The sequence below is a fragment of the Merops nubicus genome, unplaced genomic scaffold (genome assembly GCF_000691845.1).
Source record: "Merops nubicus isolate BGI_N331 unplaced genomic scaffold, ASM69184v1 scaffold15535, whole genome shotgun sequence".
Classification (NCBI taxonomy): Eukaryota; Metazoa; Chordata; class Aves; order Coraciiformes; family Meropidae; genus Merops; species Merops nubicus.
Window position 1 is genome coordinate 121,960 of NW_008612696.1, and position 9,056 is coordinate 131,015.

At 40.5% G+C, this 9,056-nt stretch overlaps 1 protein-coding gene across 1 annotated transcript in view; it reads right to left on the reverse strand.

Annotated features, from left to right (window-relative positions):
• Positions 1 to 885: 885 nt before the first annotated feature.
• The window catches only part of ARFGAP1 (ADP-ribosylation factor GTPase activating protein 1), a gene marked incomplete at its 5' end in the record, with an annotated part of 12,974 nt that continues 4,803 nt past the window's right edge, over positions 886 to 9,056 (reverse strand). The window contains 5 exons of the mRNA XM_008941604.1: positions 886 to 1,422; positions 1,865 to 1,941; positions 3,117 to 3,176; positions 4,837 to 4,893; positions 8,738 to 8,770. Of these exons, the coding sequence (XP_008939852.1) occupies positions 1,068 to 1,422; positions 1,865 to 1,941; positions 3,117 to 3,176; positions 4,837 to 4,893; positions 8,738 to 8,770 (582 nt within the window). The remainder of the gene's footprint in view (positions 1,423 to 1,864; positions 1,942 to 3,116; positions 3,177 to 4,836; positions 4,894 to 8,737; positions 8,771 to 9,056) is intronic.

A 9,056-nucleotide genomic window follows, 5' to 3' on the forward strand; every position in this document is an offset into this window, starting at 1 on the left:
TCTAAATTTTAGTATTATATCCAGACAACTATTCATCTTGAATGGGGCTTGCTGCCAGCCTCTCTCCTCAATGTTCTCATATTTTCCACTCATTTTTTCTCTTACTGGAATCTTCTCTATAAATTTCACTGCCAAGTTGCCAAACAGATGTCCAAAAGGCCAGAAGCAGCAGAAAGATTTCATTTTGATCTGAATAGATAAAGTAGATGAAGAAGGAAGAAAGAGAGAGGAAAACCAGACTATATAAAATATTCAGCCTGGGGGAAGGATGCAGGTACAGGAGACCACCACCACTCTCCATTTTGGCTGTGTAGAGAGCAGCACTGCACAAACTCCAAACCCACTGAGCAAGAGGGGCAAGTAGAGCCACTCTGGATACTCCTTGATAGCTCCAGTCCAAATCAGGATCCTACACAAATTAAGGAATCTAGAGCTAGATAATTATTAATTCAAAGGGGAGAAAATAAGTTTTAAAAGACTAAAAAAAAAAAAAAAGAAACTCATAAAATTTAAAAACAAAGCTCCAATAAAAAGTATCTTAAAGACCATCTTGAATTGCCAGACTTAATATGGTCAGAGCAATCCATAAGGCATTTGATCTAGATCTATCCAGCTGCAGGTTCTTTTTTAATGGCTCTGTTTTCAAGACCCTGAACCTTTGTTTGCATTAAACACCTCAGGTTGTCTCAGATTACATGACTGGCTGAGTATCTATTAACCTACACATGCAAGGTTGTGCCATCAAAGTGTGCTTTGCACTGATTTTTTTTCTTCCTTTGATCATTCGTGTTCTCAAAGTCACTGTAGCCAGCTCCAATAGTGCAAGGAGAAGATAGTGACCACTATCCTTCAAAAAGGGAGAGCCACCTTTATGTAGGAAGATCCAGATGCTATGTATTTTTTGTTTCCTAAACCAGGAGAGAAGAAAGGAGAATGAATGGGAAGCACAAAAGTAACAGATCAATAAGGTCACCCAGGATAACTCCAGTTGCATGTAAAACCTTCTCCCCTCCATCAGCCAGCAGAGCCTCCCTTTCCTAGCTGTGCAAAACAGGGTCAGCAGAGTCCTACCAGTTCTGGTTATCCCACCCATCATCAGCTGAAGAGGCCTTTTTTGTTGCCTTAGGAGGTTTTTTGGTCTTGCTCTCCCCTCCTGTGTTTTCCCAGTTGGTCTCCCAGTTTTCCCAGCTGTCGCTGTTACTGTTCTTGTTGTTGGAGACTGTTCCTGAGCCCCACACGTCCCAGCTGTCAGAGCTCTTCTTCTCTGTGGAATTGTCCACATAGGTCCAGCTCTCACTGCTTGGAGATTTGTGAGCTTTTGGTGGATCCGAGTTGCCAAAGGTCTCCCAGAAGCTTTGATCTACAGCATTGTTCTGGTAGCCTTCCCCTCCACTGTTCTGGTAGCTGTCTCCCTCAGCTGGTCTTTGGGGTGGGGGGAGGAAGGTAGAAATAAATTAGTTATCACAAACATAGCTACAGAAATAAATGACCCAAGAAAACTATGAAGCTACTGCCCTTTGCTTAAACAAAAACTGAGGATAAAGGCTGAAGAAGTAAATATATTGTTCCAAATGGCTTAAATTTATATTGTAATTCACAGATTTTTATTAACAGCCTTAAGTACCAGCAGGGCTAGGGCCAGGGGGTAGGCATCTGGAATAATTTTAAACCCAAGCTGCCATGCACTATTTTGTTCAGTTTCACAACTGTCATAAGCAAATAGACTGAATTTCTCCTCTATTACATAAAGGAGGACTAGTAGCAAAGAAGGAGTAGCACTACTACTTCTCTACATACTGAGGGAACATACAGGAGATAAAATTAAATGTTTAAAGGGACATAGAAAAGAATAACCAAAAAATACCTTTCAGAATTATCATCTGGTTTGCCAGAAAAAAAAGTGGTGACGTCTCTCCAGCCCTTGCTCCCAACTCCCTGAACCTAGAGGAAGACAAGAAAAGTCCCTCCATTCATGTGGGCTGAACCAACACCTCTTCCAAGTGCAACAGCAAAAGCCACAACACACTCCTCCACTTGTTCAGATAAAGACAACACCTTCCACCAGAAAGCTTCACTCCCAACTTACTCATACTTTGGATGGGCAGTTAGGTGGTTGATGTGAAGAACACACCTTTGAGAGCATCCTGCTGCTGGAAGATGTGAGAAGTCACCTTGAGCTTTTTCACCCATCATTGTCCACAGCTTTCAAATTCTCTCCTAAACTTTCTCTTGACAAAACTGCTGGAATTGCTCCTCACATAAAATTACACTAAACGACAGCACTGATTTTCTTGATGTTACAATTCATGTCACAAGTATTTCTATTTCTGCTGTTCCACAAAACCCCTTTCACCCCATTTCAGTAGTACTGCTTCACTGCCTGTGTAAAACAGGCCAGGAATTGACTTCTGGAATAAACATGACTGCCAGGAGAGTCCTTTGGGGGTTACTATAATGGACTAGAAACACAGATTCTCAAGTGGCACCTGTGGAAGTTACTATTTAAGTGATAAATACAGAGGATGAATCCCAGAATTCAGACTTAAAAGCTGTCAGGCTTTAAACACAAGAGGAAACATCCCTTATTTTATTCAAATATTCCCCACATTTAAGGCACTAAGCTTCCAGTGTTGACTTGCACAGTGTTAGAAAGACAGGCCCTCCTAGGTAACACTGTCCAAGTTATCAAAACAGGGAACAGGCTGTGCAGAACTTCTGTACTAAGGTGTGGAAGCACTTACCACATTACCAGCAATGACAGCAAAGGAAGACAAAGAGAAAAGGTGCAGAACATTAGTAGGTTCAACTGTACATGTCACACAAGCTGTCTCCATATTCTCCAGCAGGTATTTTCTCTTTGTGTTTGGGACACTGGCTGTCTGATAACTCTCCATCATGCCCCTGGGGACACCATCCCAAGGATGACACCACACCTGCACAGCTTTTTAACACCCCAACAGGCAGCACATCCTGAAAATGGCACTTGCAAATTGTCTGTGTTCAGCACAAGCAGAGACTAGAGCTGCCTTGGGGGTCTGTTTCACTGAACTCCTCAGAAGAATATGGAGACTGGCTTGCTGTCTGGCCTCCTTCAGGGCAGGCAGGCCACTCCATACCTTGCTGGCCAACTGAGATACCCCCACGGTGACCTCCTCAAATATTTTCCCCTCTTTCACCTATGTGAATCAAAGTATTGGTAATTAGTCATAAAACAAAGTATGAGTGAAACCTTAAAACAAGCTTACTTGTCAAAAAAAAAAAAAAATCCCTAATTGCAAGTGAATCAAAATAAACTTAAGTTTTAGCTAATAAAGTAAATAAAAATCACATATAAAGTCCACTGATTTCATCAAAACACCAACACAAATCTGCAAACATCTCAGTTTAGAAATACATCTTATTCTACAAAAAGATTTGGACTGGAGAGATTAAAAACCTATCTAATCCATTTTGGTTTCTATACAGGCTAATGGAAATATTAAAAGGGCTTTGAACATTGGTCAGTGAGAATGCAATTAAAGCCTTTTACCAATTAATGCCTTTCACCAATTAATAAATGTCAGCTCTTCCAAAGCAAGTGACTTTATATACCCAGATATGTGCCAGGCAGTGATCCCTGAACACACACTTCAGAAAGTAACACTTATTTAGTACTAACAGCACAAAATCCTAAAGGAAAGAGAATTTTTTTTTTTTAATATAGAATTTAGCATTCCTCATTAAATTGTCCTACAAAATAAAAATCAGCTTAAGGAAATGCACCCTAAAAATAACCTGAAAATAATGTATCTCAGCACTCTGAAACAACCTGTGGATAATTCTAGGGAATAGGAAACCAATTAGAGCCTTCTCCTGTAATTTGAAGTGCTATGTAAAGAATGTTGAATTAATAAAGGTAATGCAAGAGAAATTATTTTGTGATGTAATTAAATCATTCTTCTCAAATTGAAGATTAATTTATATCCCAGGGTGGTGGCACTGCTTCTCTTACAAGAGCAAAATGAGCCTGCTTGATCAAAACCAACATATTTGGGGTAAAAAGTATCTAGGTAAGCAGAGTACCACATTCTCAGAAAAGACTTCATCAAAATTTTGGAGCTGATCCAAAATTTTAGAAGCACACAACAAATGCACATCAAACAGGAAAGATATAGAAGTACTGGGGTTTTTTTAAACATGAACCAAGAAGGCAGCATTTGACACTAGGGAGGATCTTTTGACTAAAATCTGTACTAGCAGTGAAAAAACTTGTATGTAAAACCTGATTTTAAGTGACTACCAGAATATTCTGAATGAATGTCAAGGAAAGGCTGCAAGAACATGTTACTTTTATTAATAAACTGTCCCCATTCACCTTCAATAGGCTTTGCCCCAAATTCTACTTCCCCCAACGAGGCAGCAGATGAGTTACAGTGGCTCCAAGAGGCTTCTCTGAATTAAAACAATGCTGGCAGGCAGATGGGGGAAACACCATGAACTTAACACTCAGGGATACTACTAATAGTTCTGATTTTTTTAATAACTGATTTTTCTATCCATTTTCATCCTGTTCCATCTTCCATTATTGAAAGCATAAAATTGATAAAATAGGGTTTAACAGGGAAAAACGTAACAGACTCTTGTGGACATGGGAAAGATTGGAGGGAAGTTGCCCTCATTAACTTTTCTTTGGTAACATATCAGCTTTGAATTATTCCATGTTTCCCCTTTGCTGCTGTGCTAATAGGTGAAAAAAAATGGACATCTTGAAACTGGGCAGCTGTGGCAGGAGGAAACAGTCACTCCCTAAACCAGCACCACCACGTTCTGCAAGTAATTTACTAGTTCCAGAGTTACCTTTTCCTGTGCAGGTTTGAGAACATTTTCATTTAATGTCTGCCCTAACTCTGATGCCTATTTAAAAGCAAAACAAAAAAAACACAAGGTCAGTTACATTTTCTTTTTTTTTTTTTTTTCCAAACAAAAAGCACAACCAACAGCTTCTGCAGGCTAATTTCTCAGCAGGATCTCCAAAAACACGTGAAGCTTTGATTCAGACAAGCAGAATGAGCTGGAAAGCACACAAAGTATAGTGCTGAAGAACAACATTAAAAGAAAAGAAATCAAAACCAGATGCACGTGGTGATAGGTTGTTGGAGATGCCCAGAGTCCAAGCAAAGTCTGACCTTGCACTGGAAGCAGAAGCAATGGTTCAACCAGCAACAGCCTGGAAGATGGGCCCCTGGCTACCACCTGCAGCTCAGTATCTGGACCAACTGACCCCATCCACCCTTATTTTTCCTTTCTGATGGAATTGCTTTAGAACTAAATCTTTTTGGTTGATTTTTCCACCAATTCTTCTGTCTCATAGTGCTGCAATTGTCACCTGTTAATAACAGCCCAATTGTTTCTAAGCAATAGGCAAGAGGCAAAGCTGTGACAGATGATGTTTGGCATCTTTTTCACAGCTCCAGGTTGGCAGGGAGAGAAAACAATGAAGTTCACAAATCTATGGCAATGCAGAAGAAGATCCATATGGATATTTTACTTCTGAGGCATCTTACACTGTGGGCTTCCACTTGTGTCTGTCACAAAATGACTTTCATCAGACCACACTGACAAGGACAGCAGGGTTTGCAAATACCTCATGTGAAATCATCCCTTTCCTTACTACCCTAATAAGCCTTGAATGGAGTCAAACTTGTCTTCAGAATTGCTGTTTTATACTCATTATCTTCTGAATTAGCCCCATCAATCCAAAAGGGCCAATCTGCTTGCAAGATAAAATGCTTAAGCAGTAGCAGAGACTAATGAAGTTTCATTTCCTAAGGGTTTATATCTTACTGCTGACATCAGTTAGGGTGTGAGCCTTCATTCATGTTCTTCCTGGGGATGGAAACACCTTAAACATCTTCTGTCCAGAGATTCCCAGGTATGCAAAAAGCCTTTCCTTTGCCACAGCACTAGGATCTACCCTCTACTCAACCACCACTCTCCAGGGTATTTCTACTCCTTACCAGTTCACAAGTCATTTGAGAAGAGAAAGGCAAAAGGAAACCCCATTTCCACCTAGTAAGAAAGGTGAATGCAAATCACAGAAGGCTTGTTTCCATTGGAAATGTTTAAGAAAAACAAGAAAGGGCATTTTTCATCTTTGAAAAATCCTTCAGAGTCTATTACCCCTGGCAAACTGTTTATGTGATACAAGAGGGAGCATAATGCACTAAGACTAAGAGTTCAGATGTGCTGGAGCATAACACTGGATGTGTTCAAGGCCAGGCTGGATGGGGCTTTGAGCAACCTGCTCTAGTGGGAGGTGCATTGGAACTAGTTCATCTTTAAGATCCCTTTCAACCCAAACCATTCTATGATTCCAAGTGAAGTCATTGCTAGCATCAGGAGGAATTCTTATCTTATCCCATTTTCTCACCTGCATGACTTTGTAAATATGGAAAGGGAAGATTTGGCTACAATTGTGTTTCCATCTGACTCACTTCTTGGAATCATAGAATCATTAAGGTTGGAAAAGGCCTCTGAGATCATCAAGTCCAACTGTCAACCCAACACTCCCATGAGCACTAAACCATGTCCCCAGGTGCCACATCTACAGGTTTTTGAACCCCCCCAGGGCTGGAGACTCCAGCACCTCCCTGGGCAGCCTTGGCCAAGGCCTCACCACTCTGCCAGGAGAGAAATTCTCCTTAATATCCAACCTAAACCTCCCTTGGGGCAACTTCAGCCCAATTCATCTCATCATATTGCTAGTTACTTGGGAGAAGAGACCAGCCCTCACCTCACTCCAATCTCCTTTCAGGTAGTCATAGAGAGCAATAAGGTCTCCCCTCAGCCTCTTCTCCAGACTAAACACCCCCAGGTCCCTCAGCCACTCCTCAAACCACATTCCCCAGACCCCTCACCAGCTCCACTGCCCTTCTCTGGACCTGCTCCAGCCCTTCAAGCTCTTTCTTATCCTGTGGTGCTCAAAACTGACCCCAGTCCTCAAGCTGTGACCATCTTCACTTACACTATTATTGAAATTGTCCTAACCACCACAACAAACAGTATCTAACAGGGCACTTATGAAAGTGTCTGCCTCCAAACCCCACCCCAGGGTAGTTCTTGGTAGGCTGCACTCCTGGATCAGACATGCAAACAGAGATCCTGAAGTCATTGTGTTTATGAAGGGGGTGGACAACAGTACAGCACGTTCTCAGAGAGCCAAGCTTGGATATCATCATCCAATGTAACCTATTTGAAATAGGCTTGAAGAAATGTCAGCATATGACACACACAACATCGTTCTCAACGGATTGGACTTAAGGCAAAAAACAAAAGAACAGAGAGAGCTCAAGAGCAAATGCACATATCCAGCACAAACAGTGACAAGGAGTCCATGCACAAGAATATATGTGAGGGTGTTACCGGCTCTGGCTGCTGCTTGGAGCCCCAAAACTTTACCCAGACAGCAAAAGAGAAAGAGCAAGGGAGGTAGAAGCAGCTTTTAGCAACAAATTGGCAGCATTTTTTTCAGGCAAATTAAGTAGCGTGAACCATTTCCAACTTTAACATCTACTGACAAGACAAAGAGTGGATAGGTTTGGTCACTGGACATCAAATATACTTTCAAATAATATAGTAAATTCAAAAAGATGTTAAATCTGTTCTACAGAGCAAAAGATCAGATGTTTCAGGAACAGAATTGAAGCTTTGGTAGCACAGTTTAGGCTCCGTGTTGCCGTGGTCCTTGTCAGTAGATGTGATGAGCTTTTACACTTTATTCACATTTGTTAACAAAACTAAAGGAAAACAGTTTTTAAAAGGGAAATTGCTCCAAGGAGTGAAAGAAGATTTGCAGAACTCTTAATTTTTTCTTCTATAAGCCAAGCAGTAAATACTTGAAAGCTTCTAATTACCAAGTTTAGGTGACTTAATGAGACATTTTTGTTGTAAAACGTGCACAAGTTTGGGGGAGTATCTGGAGTATGAACATCCTCCTGCATCCATCTGTCTGAACACCAGCAGCTGCAGTTTTGTATTTATTTTGAGCAAAGCAATCCAGAAAGCATGCCAGGTACAGACAAGAGTCAGAGTAGAACTCCCTACAGCATATATTCCTCTTTGGGAACCCTCTCTCTCACTCAGAACTTTGGCCCATGGAGAATCTTTTCCTTTTAGACATTTTTATATTTGAATTTAAAACTTCTCCATGCCAGATCTTGCTTATGTCAGAGCTCTGGGTAAATTCAGGCCTGACTGTCTCTGTTTTAACAAATCTAGCTTGAAAGAGGAAATGCTTTTGTAATTGCTACTTTTTAAGGCACACAAGCAAGTTAATTTAATAACAATATCAAGCAGTTGATATTTGTAATATTTGTCCTGTCTTACTAATGCAAAAAGACACTTGGCATTATATTGTATCACCAAAAAAAAAACTACTTCAAGATAGACCAGATTTAAGGTTCACAAAAATAAACTGAGGGTATTTTAAGCTTGCAAGCATGAATTAAAGTGTTTCATTCTACTGCCTCTCCACTACACCCAACAGTTATACACAGTGGAGTATCAGTTCATTTCTTAATTTGATCACTGCAGTTGATTGCAATTCCCACTGAAAGAAAAACTAGAACCTAAAAATTACTGTGCTCTAGGGAGGATAAGCACAGTGGTCTGTTAATGATCCAATCTAAACCAATTGGTGCAGGCAAATAACATTTAAAGCCAGTTACACTCAATAAGACAGAGCTGAATGTATAATCACCTTTTGGCTTGCTTGAGATCCAAATCTGGTAGCCTGTGAAAAGAAGCAAATATGTAACATTTAAGACATTTGTATTTCCTCTGGTTTCAGGCCACAGTTAGTTGGATGACTGTCACCAAGCACAAGAATTTGCAGATCATGAAGACCATGCTCCAGTTTTTCCCAAAGTGCCCCTCTGGGCACAGTCTCTGCCTACCCAGCTTTCTATTTAAACTGACAACACTGCTGTGGCTAGAGAGAAGTTAAAGGAAGGAAAAAAAACAATAAAAAAAATTAGAAAACTAACAATCAGCAGTTTTTAACTTGGTGGTAAATTCCT